The sequence below is a fragment of the Microcebus murinus genome, chromosome 7 (assembly GCF_040939455.1).
Source record: "Microcebus murinus isolate Inina chromosome 7, M.murinus_Inina_mat1.0, whole genome shotgun sequence".
Classification (NCBI taxonomy): Eukaryota; Metazoa; Chordata; class Mammalia; order Primates; family Cheirogaleidae; genus Microcebus; species Microcebus murinus.
The window spans coordinates 59,454,890-59,471,697 of record NC_134110.1 but is presented as its reverse complement, the minus strand read 5'-3'; the positions used below and the strand labels follow the sequence as shown (position 1 = coordinate 59,471,697).

Below are 16,808 nucleotides of genomic sequence, written 5' to 3'. Positions count from 1 at the left end.
TGACCTAGATACTAAGGAATGTGGATGCAGCCACCACACTGTTGGAGCTTAGGGCCATGTGTGTGCATGTGAGCACGAGCCGGAGTGGTGCGGGGAGGAATTCAGGGCTGATTGATGCTGTTTGCCCTCAGATTCATTCTTTATGCTTCCCCAGCCCTGCTCTGACCTCTGCAGGCTGTTTCCCAGGATCCTGTTTCAGGGGCCTCCAGTTGGGTTTGGCCAATCAGAGATAAGAGGGTGGGAATAAGAGAGAAGCCAGGGTACTGCTCATCTTCCTTCTCTGCTGCAGGCAGTTCTTCTGGCAGTGGCTTCATTTCTTTCATGACTCCAGCTTCCAATGGACAAGCCCAACATGGTTCCAGCTTTGATTAGACACCTTAAGTCTCTTCAGCATAAGGGTGATAGCAGTTTACAGCGGAAGTCTAACTTTCCTCTGTTTAGCTTACAGCCTAGGTGGGTAAGGTAATTTATTAAATTACATTATTTATTATATTATTATATTAAATTACCTCTAATTTAAATACTCAGAGTTGTTTCTGTTTCCCACTTGGACCCTGCATGATACAACTGATGTATAGGTTAGGGGCCATCTGTTGAATCATGACTTCCTTTCATTGTATATGGAATCCCTAATTATCTAATCAAAATAGTAATAGCTAATATGTCTTAAGCACTCTCCATCAAAACTACATGGAGTTACTTAAGGGAACAGTTTCCTTGGTTAATTACAAACAAGCAACCTTCAAAGTGCAGCTTGCTGGTCAAGATTCCTGACTCTGGCTTTTTTACCATTGGGGTCCTCTCACTATCATCCCTTTCTGCCCTTAGGACACCTACTCCTAACAGCACTTCTCTGCCTTTAAACCTCTGGCTGAAGCATAGATAGTTCTTTCCTCAATTTACAGTAGCTAGGCTGTGGAAGGCTAGAATACTCAAGAGGAATATTATTAAAAACTATACATAGACTAAGAATTCTCCAACCTCAGTACAACTCTGCTTTGACACCTACTTGCTACATGGCCTTTGGAAAGTACCTTGAGCTCTCTGAGTTGGTTTTAATTATGTGCCTCAATCATACAACACCTGGATTGATTTAGATGATTTCTAAAATTCTTGCCAACTTTAAAAGTCTATGGTTCCACAACAAGTAAGATGTGCAATGTTTGGGGGATGGATATGCTTGAAGCTCTTACTCGAGGGGGGAGGGGGACATGGGCAATATATGTAACCTTAACACTTGTACCCCCATAATATGCTAAAATTAAAAAAAAAAGTCTATGGTTCCACTCTGCTGAAAAGATCAATGGTGTTATATTAGAACTTGCATCACATAAACTAAGTGGGACCAACAATATTAACACATTCACTTCCCTTCCTAATTTCTTTCAGTAGAGTTGTTTGAGAATGCATGTTGTATGTGTATGGAAAATACTATTTGCAGCTACTTCTATATTAATTATTAAATACTTAAGTATTAAATTTAAAAATCAAGTTTTTCTTAAGTTTTTAAGCTTGACATGGAAGACTCATAAATTTAAGATATTTAATTTACCTAAAATTTAGCTCCATTAAAAAACTGAGTTAAATTATTTTACATACTTCAAACTACATTTACAAATTTAATATATCTGATTTCCTTCAAATGCCAAATACCTATCAGGGCAAACTTAAAAACCTAATAAGAAGAATCTCTTAAAGCACCCCAGAATTCCTCTTAAATCTAATAAATGAAGCTTATAAATGTTTTATTAAACATTTAAAACCATTATAAACTTGATTAAAATTTATTAATTTAAAATTAATATCAGAAATCTAATGTGTTAAATTTTCTTAAATGTTTCAATAACATTCAAATGTTAATATCTAATTAACTAAAACACATCATCATAATTGTTACAAGACTAATTCCTAATATTGGCTTCAAAATTGGAATCTGCAAAAGGCTCAGTTTGTTAATCTGTGGCTGGGGAAGGATCACTCCAAAAATAGCTCTCAGGACCCTAAACTAATTCATAATCTTTAAATGGAACTAAAATCTATAATGGTAGAATGGGCCTAAGTTTTAGACCAAGAAAACTCAGCTGGACTAAGTAGATTCCAGAGATGACGTCAATCAAACTCATAGTGGTAGTACTTTTGTGCTAATTTTAGGACCTGCGAGATAGGATAACTGAAAGTCCTCCTTAACACTGTAAAGACCTTATACACTATTATTTATTATCTTTAAATATAAGTATGATACCTGGCTTATCTTATGGTGTGATTTGATTAATTCTGTGAACATATAGCTTTAAAATGCCTGGTTGTTAACGCAGGATTAGCTCTTTGCTGAAACCTCAGTCTGGACCACAGATTTACACAGAGAGGGACCATGTGAAGTCATTGGGTGACAGAACAGCAGCAGGAATTGGAATTGGATAGAAGACAGACTCTGGTGATCCTCTGCTCTCCTTTCCAGCCCGTAGACTGCTGCCACCACGGTGGTTTGACTGCCAACAGGCGTCAGCTGGGACTTCAGTCAGCTTTATACAGGGCCAGTGACGCTGGGTGTGACCTGTGCAGTCTTCCGTGCGGAGCACTCAGAAGGACCCCACATGTGGTTTATTGCTCTGTTGACACCATTTTGCAATTCTTGATTTTCTTTTTAACAAAAGGCCCTGCATTTTCATTTTGCACTAGGCGTGGCATATTATGGAGCCAGTCCTGGCATTACAGCTCATTTGGATTTTTGTTGCTTCTGAAAAACGGGAATGAAATTGACTTGTAGTTAGGCACTAGCCCAGGAGCGAGCATTCCTGGAACTGCCCTGACCTGCTCCCCTGGGGAACCTGGCTGGGTCTCTAGAGAGAACTTTGCCCAGTGGGATTTGACGTCAGCAGCACGGCCATCCGTCACAACCCCGTGTTGTTGGAGCGTGGCAAGACTACTGTTCTGCCCGATTCCAGCCAGTGGTGTATAAAGCAGCTCCTGCTCCAATCTGGCCCTACCCGGTGGGCAGCCTGGTCCCTAAGGATGCTTTCTTCCAGAATGGGCAAAAGAGTACAAACAAAAGGAGAACAGAGTGGGTCAGAAAAAGATAATAACAATCAGAGGTGACGAGTACTCAATAATGAACTTCTACCACTACCACTGCACATTGGCTAGCTTCCTTGAGCCTCAGTTTCCTCATCCGCGAATGGGGCAAGCACAGGAGGTATCTAACCCAAAAGGACTGCCAAGAGGACTACGTGCGCAAGGCTTTGCGTGGTCCCAGAGCTTAGTAAGTGTTAGCACTTATTAAAATAGCATTTATTAATCATTTGGGTCATGGGACTCTTGGAGAACCTGATGACACCTGTGGTTCCCCTCCTAGTCCTCGAAAATGTTACCTCCCCTCAAAAGGCTCGGCGACCCATGCCATGAATTGACGACCCTCGAAGGCGGTTCCTGGACCCAAGTTAAGACACGTGCCTCTACCCTGTTCATTTAAGCTGTGCTCGCTCCACTTCCCTCCGCGAAGCCTCCACCTGCGGCTGGCGACCGCTGCCACCCCACCCCCACTCTGCGGCCGGCTCTCCGCGGGCTCTGCCAGACCCTCCAGGGGCCGGCGGTGCTGCGGCCGCGGTAGGGGCGGGCCCGGCTGTCGGCCCGCCCGCCGGCTCGGGGTGGGGGCTCCGGCCTATTAAGGGATGAAAGCTCTGGGTGTCCAGGGGGGCGGGAGGGGAAGGGGGAGGGAGGGAGGCGCGGCTGAAAGGCGCATTGATGCAGCCCACGGCGGCCTAGGAGCGCGGCGGGGCCAGACGCTGACCACGTCCCGGCTCCGTCTCCTCCTCCGCCTCCTGCTCCGCGTCCCCAGCCAACCCCGCCATGCGCCCCCAGGGCCCCACAGTCTCCCCGCTGTGGCTCCTCGGCCTCCTGCTGCTTCTGCTGCTGCAGCTGCCGGCGCCGTCGAGCGCCTCCGAGACCCCCAAGGGGAAGCAAAAGGCGCAGCTCCGGCCGAGGGAGGTGGTGGACCTGGTGAGTCGGGGCGCCGAGCCGGGTCCGCTGCGCTGGCGGAGGGGGCAGAGCCGGAGGGGACAGAGCCGCGAGCCGCACGGGGAGGGCATCAGTCCAGCTGTTGTGGGGGAGGGGATAAGTCTGTACAGCTGTGTGTCCTGTGTCTTGCTGTGCCCGGGTGTCAGTCACGCTTTGTTTACGTGTAAAGAAGGACCTGGGTTAAGCGTGCAGTGGAGTCTTGGGACGCAGAGGGGAGACTGTCGTGGAGCGGAGATGTGGCGTGGGTCGGGTAGGACTCCCCGAAGTACAAAGAGTCACCCAACAATTTCTGGCTTCAGGGAGACCCCTTGGGCGGGGTGGAGAGGGTTCGGGCGGCAGGGAGGAGCTTGGGTGGGTCAAAACGTGGGCCTGGGAAAGACCTTAGACTCCCTAATCGCCTGGGCCTGGGCCAGGGCCATGCAACGTGTCCTTTGTGGGGGCCGATGGCCACGTCTGCCTGCGAGAGAGAATAACCACCCCCACAGAGCATCCGTCCAACTCTTTGTCACTTGAAGACTATGAGTCACGTTGGGTCATCTTCCTAGGGAGTATGGGCTGCAATTTACTTTGTTGGACAACCACAGCTGGGGCCAGGAATGGTTCAGAGGGTTTAAGGCCGGAAAGGGAAATGAAGGGCCCAGCACTAACCTTCCAAGGACCCGTTTTCGTTTGTTGTGTTTAGACCAAATGGCCAGTCAGTCCTTATAGACACCCTGGGTCGTTAGCCTGTGGCCACTAGGTCGGAGTATCACAGTCAAGCTAAGGGAGAAGACAGTTTCCAGGAGAGTAAATAAATAGCCCAAGTGCTTTCCCAGGGGCTAGGGAAGGTCTGTTTGCTTCAAACTCTTCCCCTCTGAAAGTCAACAAACCCAGTGGAGGACAAGAGGTTCTCTGCCCTGTGGCAAGAGTGAGCCTTTTACAGCTACCATAGTCCTTGGCACATGGTGGTAAACTTCAGTTCTTAAGCCGATCTCATTTGCAGACAAACATAGTTTACAGGCATTGCAGAACATAAGACAGGGGGCATTTTTCATTTAAAAAAAGTTTTAAATTTGTTAAGCTGACATTCTGAACTTAGTCAATAAACCAAACTCCTTGGCAGCTAGCTCTATGCTGGATTCCAAAGCGCTGGGGGAAAAAAATTCTCCCATTTCAGAGAGCCACTTTTTAGTGATATGCTGTGTAATTTTGCTCCACAACAGATTATGTGTTAAGGGCTACAGTTCTATTTTAAGTATCTAAATTGTTTAAATTGTACCAAATGTGTGTGGTTCATGTGCAGTTTGCATTTTATGAATTTGTAATTATGATACACCAAATACCCCTTTTCCCTATAAAGCTGGCCATTTTTCACCTTCCAAGGATTTACAGTACCTGTGGTTTCCTACGACTCTAGCCAGACTTGGAAAAGCTTCATGTGCAGCCAGGCTCAGGTGCATCCTGTACATTGGATTTGGTTTTGCTGACAGAGAAAGTCCACATAGCCATTAAGGAGGTTTCAACAGATTCTATAAAGCAACTTCTTTGTATAGGATCTTTCAAAGCGTTCCTTTCAAGTTTCCACCGAGCTCTGCCCCCTGGTGGCCGGTGAAAGGAACGACTGAAGAAAAGTTTGAGCTTCCATTCACTTTTTTGTTCATTCCACATTTATTGGGGGTACAAAGCATGTGTTGAGTTAGCATTTTAAAGTGGAAGAAGGCAGATCTAACACCTGTTGAACCAAATACAATCAAGTTATGTGGTCTCTGGAATGCAGCTTTTAGACGAAAAAGTAAATAAAAATTCTCAACCATGGCACTAGTGGTATTTGGGGCCAGATAACTCTTTGTTGTGGGGACTATCCTGTGCATTGTAGCATGTTTAGCAGTGTCCCCAGTGGCTAACCCCTAGATGCCAGTAGCACTCCTCCCTCCCAAGTTGTGATACGAAAAATGTCTACAGACATTGCCAAGTATCCCCCAAGGGACAAAATTGTCCCCCTTTGAGAACCACTGATATATAGGAAAATGAAACTTAGTCTGTGTATCATCTTGTCCTAAGAGGAATAATAGCTGGGGGGGGGGGATCGAAGAATACCAGAATAAATCTTCTCACTTGAAATATATGTCCAAACATTGCATACCTCTGCTAGTGAAAGTAAATGAAGTTACTAAAATGAAAATAAGTCTAAAATGCACAGAACTATTTTAAAATATCTTGTACTTTAGCACATCTTTGAATACTTTTGCAATTGTTAATTTTTTTCTTACTATTTCTCTGACAGTAAATAAAATAGTAGGTTTTTTGTTTCTTACATTCAGGAAAATGGCAATGTCAGAGTTGTAAAAAATCATTTATCAAAACAAAGATCAAACTGGTGATGTGAGAAGCAAATTGATTGACAAACATTAATTACTTAGGATCCTTCCTAGACTGTTGTTATTGGGTTTTATAATCTGATCGTGTTCAATCTCAGATAGTAAAGTCAAAAGATAAGCTTTGAAGTCATTTTAATATATAAGGAACCTTGGTTTTTTTCCTCACCGGAAAGGATATTTATATAGAATTATAGTACTGGGCAATTTACACAAAAGGGGAAATATTAGAGTGAAAATTTAAGTGGATTGTATTGGGGTTTGGAGGAACCTTTGAAAGGTATAATAAATGTAACCAACTCAATAGACACAGGGGTTGGACAGATGGAGCTCAAAATATTACCTTTACCACTGATCAGACAACATTGGTGTGTATAGGCTACATGTGCTAGCCGGTGGGTTTGCTAATGCTCTCTTCTCCAGGTCTAGACCCTGTAAGGTCCACCCCCAAGGGAGTGGACACACTTGCCCAGAGTCACTCCCTCACACTGGTCTTGAGGGAATGATAAGAATAATGGCTGACATATGCAGTGTTTGCTATGTTCCAGGCATTGTTCACGTTTTGCATGTTATTCACTTAAATCTCATACAGACCCTATAAGGTTAGAATCTTTATTGTTATCTCCATTTTACAGATAAGGAAACAGGCACCAAAATGTTGAGTAACTTGCCCCATCTCACAGAGGTAATAAGGGGTGGAGCAGGAATAAAATCCAGAGAAACTAGCTATAGAAGCCATGTGTTTAAACTCTGCAAGGTACCCTCCCCCAAAACAAACATAGAGAATACTAGCCCTTGCAGAAGGTTTGATAGATTATTGCCCTCTATTGAGGACTGATGGTCACCCAGAACTAGGACACTTACTCCTTTTCTTTGGGGAAGAGAGTTGGGATTGAAGGCCAAAAGTAGTACAGTACCCTAGGGCCACTTCCCTCACTTAAAAACAGGGAGGAAAAGAAGCAGAGACATGTATATCCAAGTTAGAGATATTGCAAACACAAGATAATTATTGACTGTTGAGATTTTATTTGATAATTATGTCCCTTGGAATTTAACTTAGGGAAATAATTAAAAAGAAGAAAAAGGCTATGAGGATAAAGATTTTCATTATAGTATTAATAATAGAAAATATAGAAATAAACTAAGCACCCAAATTAGTGGAATGTTTGCATAAATTGTGAAAAGTATAATTATGAAATCCAAGTCCCTTTACAAGAAGAAAGCAAAATATATGTCCTCCTTGGAATACAGCTGTTAAAAATCATATGTGTTGATAATAATGAGCAGTAGAAAGGAGCAGGCACATGAAAATATTTTGACCTTCTCTTTGATTTGTGTGTGTGTAAAGTTTGTGAGATAAAAAAGATGAAAGAAATCACAATGTTTTAGAAGTAATTTTAAAATGAATTCTCTATAATAACGCATCCAAAACATGGACGAGTGGTATGAAGGGATTCTTGACTCTAAGGGCTCAAAATAAATGCAATTCTAATCATATTAAGTGAGAGTTTCTTCCCCTTTGCTTTCTTACTGTAGTACAATGGAATGTGCTTACAAGGGCCAGCTGGGGTGCCTGGTCGAGATGGGAGCCCTGGGGCCAATGGCATCCCTGGTACCCCTGGCATCCCCGGTCGGGATGGATTCAAAGGAGAAAAGGGGGAATGCCTGAGGGAAAGCTTTGAGGAGTCTTGGACACCCAACTACAAGCAGTGTTCATGGAGTTCCCTCAATTATGGCATAGATCTTGGAAAAATTGCAGTAAGTAAACTCTGAATTATTTTTAAATTGAAGCAAAATTTAAGGGTTTTCATATTTGAGTGTTAATTTTTAGGTGGAATTTTATTTATTTTTTAAAAAACCAAAAGAGAAGGGAAAAAAAAAAGAGGAGTAGGTGGTATGTGACTTTCAACTTAAAATTAATGAAAACGGTAACATTTCAGAGTTAACTTTCATAAAGATATTTCTAAGACAAATTGCCACATCATTTTAACTACAGTATGTAAAATAACGTATTCATATTTTAAATGCAAACCAAAAAGGAGAACATAGTGTCTGTGTTGGACGGTAGCAACTTTGCAGTGTTGCCCGAAAGTAAATTTAAATTTAAAATAGTCTAAGAAATTCTTCTCTGGCTTCAGGCATAAAGGTGGAAAGAAATTTCCAAGAAATCACCACACCATAGCAATTATCTGGAAATGGGAAGTCCTTATCCTAGGATAAGAATATTTGTCCCTATCCTGGCTAGCATGCCCAACTTAAAATTGCTAAGCCTCAGAGAAGTGTACTACAGTGATTGTTTTAAATTATTCTGCAGCATTCAGTGGGGGAAATTACTCAAAAAAGCCTGGTCTGGTAATGTATTTTGACTAATAATTCATTTCACCTTTATTAGTGTTTGCTTCAAAGGTAATTGGCAAGTCCACTAGAATTGGTGAGAGCTAAAGAAGTTGGTGCTATTTATAAGCCCCTTACCCCTGGTTAACCAACTCTGTACATGGTTCCATGGCCACAACATATTAATAGTACTCCATGATTTTAACTACCACCACCACCAGGCAAATAGAAGAGATTTTATTTTCATAAAACTCTGAAGTTTTTTTTTTTGTTTTTTTTTTTTATTTTTTTTTTGAGACAGAGTCTCACTTTTGTTGCCCAGGCTAGAGTGAGTGCCATGGCGTCAGCCTAGCTCACAGCAACCTCAAACTCCTGGGCTCAAACGATCCTCCTGCCTCAGCCTCCCAAGTAGCTGGGACTACAGGCATGTGCCACCATGCCCGGCTAGTTTTTTGTATATATATTTTTAGTTGGTCAATTAATTTCTTTCTATTTTTTTTTAGTAGAGACGGGGTCTCGCTCAGGATGGTTTCGAACTCCCAACCTCGAGCAATCCGCCCGCCTCGGCCTCCCAGAGTGCTAGGATTACAGGCGTGAGCCACCGCGCCCGGCCTAAAACTCTGAAGTTTTAAGATGCACTTTTGTGTATTATTCCTGCTCCTCTTCTCAGCTCTTTCTGCTCTATTATCTATAAAAGAGTTTGAGACTGTCTTGATTTGATTTTCATGTGACAGAATTTTCATATAGCTTCCATAGTTTTGGTGACCGTGACCTTTTCTATGTTCATATGTGATTTCTTAGAAAGCATTTTGTTAAAATGCTGCCTACTTATTTAAACATCTGACATTGATAGACACTGGTTGATTATTTATGGTTGTTCATTAAAAGTTGCTGAATTCTTCTAAAAACTATCCTTACAGATTCTGAATTATTACTATGTTTTCAAGTTCTTTTTAGCAGTGGTCAGAATGAGTATGGGAAACTTGTGCAAGTAATAGATAGTAGGACCATGAGCCAATAATCAATTTTGTAAAGACCAAATAGGGGGAAAAAAACAAACACAAGAAACACAAGAAACCTGGGCCTTTTCATTGTGTCATACAGGTAAAGACTAAAAACTCTGCCAGTGCTTTGCTCCCTCATACTGTTTGCTATTACTTGAAAAGAAACAGGTCAAGAGCAAACATGTTTAGACAGCACTAGGCTAGACTGTAAGTTCCACAAGGGCAGGGATTCTGTTTTGTTAACTATTGTAGCTGTACTATCTAGCACATAGTTGGGGTCAGTAAATATTTTTTTAATGAAAAAAAGGAAAGATATAGATTGCTTTGGTCAAGAGTACTGAAGACTAGTTTTATTTTATTTTGTTTTGTTTTTTGGCAAAATTGAAAGATACCCTTAGACAAATAATTCTAAGAAAGTCATAATTTGATACAGTTCCTATATCAAAATCTCTTATCTGTTTTACAGAAAATCTCTCCTATCAAAGTTAAGCTTTATCAATACAGTTTGGGGAAAATGATGGTTAAGTAAAATTCACAATACAATCTCAAAGCCTCAGGCTCTGTCTCCCTGAGTAATGTGCAGTGGTGTGATCATAGCTCACTGCAGCCTCCAACTCCTGGGCTCAGGTGATCCTCCTGCCTCAGCCTCCAGAGTAGCTGGGACTACAGGTGTGTGCCATGACCCCTGGCTAATTTCAAAGCCTCTTGTGAATTAAAATAGAAAATGTTAATTCAACCCTATTTTCGTGTTTGTGGCAGGAATGTACATTTACAAAGATGCGTTCCAACAGTGCTCTAAGAGTTTTGTTCAGTGGATCACTTCGGCTAAAATGCAGAAATGCATGCTGTCAGCGTTGGTATTTCACATTCAATGGAGCTGAATGTTCAGGGCCTCTTCCCATTGAAGCCATAATTTATTTGGACCAAGGAAGCCCCGAACTGAATTCAACAATTAATATTCATCGCACTTCTTCTGGTATGTAAAATAGTGACATTGCAGAATGTGCCTCAGATCTAAATAAGATTAGTTTTGAGTCCCACTATCATGTTGGGTCACTAGCCCAATATAAAATGACCTTTAACAAGCTTTCAGCATGTGATTCTCCTCCTTGAGTTGCACTTCACCATTACCTATAGATCTTTTAAAAAATATATGGATACCTGGGCCCCATCTCTGACCAACTGACTCAGAATCTCTAGGGGTAAGACCCTGGCATCTGGATTTTTTAAAAGATCCTCTGATGACTCTTATGTGCCCCAGGGTTGAAAATCAATGAGGTGGATAAAATGGCAGAACAGCCAGTAATACCACAGAGCAGGTGTTCTCAACCTTGGCTACATATTGGGCTCACTTAGAGAAATTTGGGAACTTCTAAAAATACCTGTGCAGGGAGTCAGATTTAATGGATCTGGGTGCAGCCTAGGCAATGGGACTTAAAAAATATCTCTTGACTATTCTTTTTTTTTTTTTCCAATTTATACAAATTTATGGGGTATAAGTTCAATTTTGTTATATGCATAGTGGCCAAGTCAGGGCTTTTAGGATATACATTACCTGAATGACATGCATTGTATCCATTAACTAATTTGTCATTATCCATCCCCCTACACCCCCTTACTCTTCCAATTCGCCATTGACTATCATTCCACTCTCTCCATATGTGTGTACACATTTTTTAGAATCCACTTATGTATAAGAACACACAATATTTCACTTTATGTGCTTGGTTTGTTTCATTAAGATAATGGCCTCCAGCTTCATTGATGTTGCTACAGAAGATATGATTTCATTCTTTTTCTTAGCTAAATAGTATTCCATTTTGTATATATGCCACATTTTCTTTATCCATTCATCACTGATGGACACTTAGGTTGATTCCATATATTTGCTATTGCGAATAGTACTGTGATAAACATTTGCATGTAGGCATCTTTTTTTATATAGATTTCTTTTCCTTTGGGTAGATACCCAGTAGTGGGATTGCTGAATTTGATGGTGGTTCCATTTTTAGTTTTCATCACAAGCATTTCCTCTAAGAACTGGAACAAGACAAGGATGCACGCTTTCACCACTTCTGTTCTCCTGGTTGTTCTAATGTTCAGCCAAGGTTGAAAACCACTAGCTTAGATTGATAAAGAGGCTGCCTGATTTCTCTGCCTTGTCTTTTAAGAGGGTAAATACTGTCTGCTGAATTTGTAAAATAGCAAATTTCTGTATTGTTTCTGCATTCTCTGTTTCTACCTAGTATGAGAGAAAAGACATTCAATTAAACCAGTGGTCACTTATGCTGTCAGAAAAATATTATTGGTTAGTTTGTTCTATTTTAAGGTTCATTAAAGAAAGTTTAGAAAATACTAAAAAGTAGAAGGGTAAAAAACCATCTACTAATCTCTTCACCCAGAGACATCATTATCAATATTTGGCTGTCAGTCCTTTTGGCTTCTTGAGTTACTGTGGGGGTAGCACACATGACAGCACAAGCCTGGTAGAATCAGAAAATATACATATTGCTAGCATCATTTCCCTGGTTTTTTTTTTTTGAGACAGAGTCTCACTTTGTTGCCCAGGCTAGAATGAGTGCTGTGGTGTCAGCCTAGCTCACAGCAACCTCAGACTCCTGGGCTCAAGCAATCCTCCCACCTCAGCCCCCCGAATAGCTGGGACTACAGGCATGCGCCACCATGCCTGGCTAATTTATATACATATATTATTATTTTTGTTGGCCAATTAATTTCTTTCTATTTTTAGTAGACATGGGGTCTTGCTCTTGCTCAGGCTGGTTTCGAACTCCTGACCTCAAGCGATCCTCCCGCCTTGGCCTCCCATAGTGCTAGGATTACAGGCGTGAGCCACCGCGCCCGGCCGGAAATACAGCGTTTTATCCACGACAGTAGAATCAGCGTTCAGGAGAGCAGAAGCCAAGGTCCTGTTTTTCTCCTGCCTCCCCAAACCTCGTTAATCAATTTCAAAAACTAAGTCCTTAGATACAGATACAGTCCTTAGATACATGTGCTGGAAAGGAAGAAGTGCCATCTCTAAAATAAGAAGAATCTAGCTATAAAATATAAAATTTGATTAGGAAGTGGTATGTTTAGACTGTAGTTGATATGAGCAACTCACATTCTATCATATTATCTTGAATGTGTGTGCTAATATCTTGCTAGGCTCAGGATTTCCCAACCATGATGTGGAAACTCATTTGGTGCGATCATTTGGGTGGAGTGTCACAAGTAATTTGTTATTAGTTGTTTTTGTATTGTTGTGAATTAAAGGTCACCTCTACATTAACATCACTTCTCTTACACACTGATACTCTTTCTGGAAGGAAAGGAAAGGGATGCACTAATAGCACATCAGAGGATGACTTCAAGCCTTGGCTATGCCCATGGGAGTTTGACAAACCTTTGAATGTCATCTGTTACATGGGTCTCAGAGGAAAACAGGTTGAGAACTCCTAATCCAACATATCTTTTGCACTTCAGCTGTTCTACTACATTTGTCACAGCAAAATTTAAAGTTCATTCATTCAACAGCTATTATTTTCATTTGTTAAAGACAAAGAAGTGACTCTGCTCCTATGAAACTGATGCTAGACCCAAGCTTGTCTGACAGCCTGAGGTTGTGGGGTGAAATGAACAAATTTCTAGGTTATAGATGTCACCACTTTGGGAAAACATGAGTATTTCTGGGCATTTTCACTTGTTATGATACTAAGAATATCAGATTAAATGGATTGTGGGCTGACTGCTTACAATCTCCCAACTTTGGAAGGAGCCTGAATCAGAGCCAGGTCCCTGGATTCTGAGGGACATGCCCTAGATTTACTGATGCGAGAGCTAATGGAAGCAGATTGCTTCGTATCAACATCCCTAGGGCTCAGCTGGAACGCACCAACCTCAACCAAATAGGAAACCCAACCAGTCACATGAGGTCACCCACACACTACTTATATGTCAGGATTCATTTTCATAAAAGAATCTGCCAAATTACAATTCCTTTGCCCTCTTTACACATACATCAAAGGTTTTGATGTATATATAAAACACCATGTGTTTTTGCCTGTTAAAATAACCACTGGGGAATTTTTTTTTAATGTAATAAAAGACTTTGGTAAAATGGAATACAAGTTATATGTTAGTATGTGAAAATCCAGAGGACATGTGAAAAGGTGCATAATTATAAAGCATTGGAACACAGAAGAAAAGCACGGGGAGGGAGGATTGTTTTTGTTCTTTTCACTACGAAGAAATCCTTTATAAAATGGGATTCCCAGATTGAAGGACTGGTATCGTGATTATGTTAGAATTTCTTTTAATGTTCTAAAAGTCCTTTCTTCTACTTGAATGGCATCTCTTACCAACAGATTAGTGTTGAAAAGGGCTTTCTTTTTTAAAAAAAGATTTTCATATCAAATCAAATGTTTGGCTTTTAAAAGTATATATAGGCTTTCTTTGTTTAATCAAATAAATTACTGTTTTATTTTAACCTATCTTTATAACTAAACAAATTTTGATTTTGTGGTTGAAACCTGTAAGAAAACTGCCTGTTAAGCTTAAAAAATATGTATACACATTCATTGATGTAAGTACTTATGTACCAATTTATAGGACTTTATTATGAAACCCTTATCAAGTATTAGAACTTTTAATCTAATAATAAATTAGAATTATAATCTAGCTTTCTAAAGTAATAACATTTAGCTAAAGGTTTTGCTCTATGTTCCAGAGAAAGATGTAACTTTCATCTTTATTTTACAGTGGAAGGACTTTGTGAAGGAATTGGTGCTGGATTAGTGGATGTTGCTATCTGGGTTGGAACTTGTTCAGATTACCCAAAAGGAGATGCTTCTACTGGATGGAATTCAGTGTCTCGCATCATTATTGAAGAATTACCAAAATAAATCCTTTACTTTTCATTTCCTACCTCTTTTTTTATTATACCTTTGAATGGTTCATTTAAATGACATTTTTAATAATTTTTATGTATACATCTGAATGGAAAAGCTAAACATGTTTACAGACCAAAGTGTGATTTCACACTGTTTTAAAATCTAGTATTATTCATTGTACTTCAATCAAAAATTGTTTCAGGATTTTTCCATTGATTAGAATACCTTCATCATATTCACATTCTTTGAACCTGTAATTTGCAATATCATGGTCTTTAGTTTCTTATTCTCTTAGTATAGTATTTTTTTTAAATATAAAAGCTACCAGTCTTTGTACACGTTGTAAATGTTCAAAATTGTTTTATATCTGTTAAATAAAATTTATTTCCAAGAATTTTAATATCTTTAATTGGCACCAAAATTGGAGTTTCTAGTACTTTATATCTGAAAAGTTGAGTATAAATCTAATTTTGTATTTATTCAGTTAACAATCATATATTAGTTTTTAGTACATATATAGTATGGCTCCATATTTTGAGGAATACAAAGAGAAAGTGGTATTTATGTGTCAGGAAATATACCAATATACCAGCACTTTAGAAATTTTATTTTTATTTAAGAAAGAGTAAAAACATGTAGATTCTGGTCTCAAACTGCTTATCATTTGGTAGAGAGGATCAGACATATATAAAAATAACAGTAAATCAACAATTAATATGTTGATTACTATAAAAATATTGAAGAGGTTGGTGGAATTAAACAAAGACTGATCACTTTGGGCTGAGATGATCAGAAAAAATTCATGAAGGCAATATACATGGAAGATCGAAGTTAAATTCTGGGCTTGAATTGGAAATATCAATATGAATTCATAAAGTACTTTATTTTAAATAAAGCTACAAAGCAACAATAAAATCTCCTTGCTTTGTTTTCTGAAAAGGCCTGGAAACAATGACCAGTCCAGTAATGCCCAGATTGTGATCTCTACATACCATTTCCTACTAAAAGGAACTAAGAATCTTAGAAGAAACGGACAATTTCAACTATGAGGCAGGAAATGTACAATTCAAGCATGGAACATTTTGTCATACTGGAAAACAAGGCAACTGTGAAGGACAACTCAAAAGGATCTAAGACCCAAGTTGAACTGGTTCCCACTGGCAAAAATGATACAATTTAAACACTGATAAAGACAAAAACTACAATGGTTTGAAACACATCAAATATGTTTAAATGCATGAATTCATAATATATTAAAATAAAATTCATTAGTCAACTTACAGGATGCCAGTGAACCAACTTGTTAGTTTGAAAATTGGTAAACAAAAAGACCCAGGCACTTCTTTTGCTCTCCCTATATGAACTGTATCTCTGGGTAACCAAATTATTGATGAAGGGAAATTTCTCTTTATAAAAGTATATATACACATAATATTATGTATCTTATAGTAACATCATATATTGGTATAGCTTACAAATGAAGAAAGAGTAATAGCATATCACCTTTTTTCAGCTTCTCATGAATTAAAGATTTAGCAATGATCATCAATGACTGATAAGATTCTTAAAAGAGACAAACCAAGCTGGGCAGGGTGGCTCATGCTTGTAATCCTAGCACTCTGGGAGGCCAAGGTGGGCAGATTACTCGAGGTCAGGAGTTCAAAACCAGCCTGAGCAAGAGCGAGACCCATCTCTACTATAAATAGAAAGAAATTCATTGGCCAACTAATATATATATAAAAAAAAAATTAGCCGGGCATGGTGGCACATGCCTGTAGTCCCAGCTAATCGAGAGGCTGAGGCAGAAGGATTGCTTGAGGCCAGCATTTTGAGGTTGTTGTGAGCTAGGCTGACCGCACAGCACTCACTCTAGCCCATGCAACAAAGCAAGACTCTGTCTCAAAAAAAAAAAAAAAAAGAGACAGACCAGACTATGTGTTTCCTAATGAAAATATATAACACCATCCAAGAAGTAGTTTTGCCAAGAAATAATCAAACCTGGATCTGATTTAGCCTCCTAACCATTAATTTGTAGGAAACATAGAGGATAGAAGAACATATTCATTGACACCACAGGGATATAATCGGATATAATCAGCAAAATCCAGACTGTAAGAAACTTGGAAGACAGTTTGATTTCTTTAACATACAAATTGCAAAAAAAAAGATAGAGAAAAAATTGTATGGATTAAAAGAGACTTAAGATCATATCA

At 39.7% G+C, this 16,808-nt stretch overlaps 1 protein-coding gene across 1 annotated transcript; it reads left to right on the top strand.

The window, feature by feature from the left end:
* Window positions 1-3,716: 3,716 nt before the first annotated feature.
* On the top strand, window positions 3,717-15,016 carry CTHRC1 (collagen triple helix repeat containing 1). The gene is made up of 4 exons (XM_076004673.1): window positions 3,717-3,996; window positions 7,905-8,126; window positions 10,466-10,682; window positions 14,465-15,016. Exons 1-4 carry the CDS (start codon window positions 3,847-3,849, stop codon window positions 14,605-14,607), a joined length of 732 nt encoding a protein of 243 aa, XP_075860788.1. The 5' UTR covers window positions 3,717-3,846; the 3' UTR covers window positions 14,608-15,016.
* Window positions 15,017-16,808: the final 1,792 nt, after the last annotated feature.

Excerpts from the sequence above, each read along its gene's own strand:
- CTHRC1 (XM_076004673.1), top strand. The coding sequence starts at position 3,847 with ATGCGCCCCCAGGGCCCCACAGTCTCCCCGCTGTGGCTCCTCGGCCTC. Across the intron at positions 3,997-7,904 it reads CGAGGGAGGTGGTGGACCTG|TACAATGGAATGTGCTTACA; the intron begins GTGAGTCGGGGC and ends TTCTTACTGTAG. Across the intron at positions 10,683-14,464 it reads TATTCATCGCACTTCTTCTG|TGGAAGGACTTTGTGAAGGA; the intron begins GTATGTAAAATA and ends TTTATTTTACAG.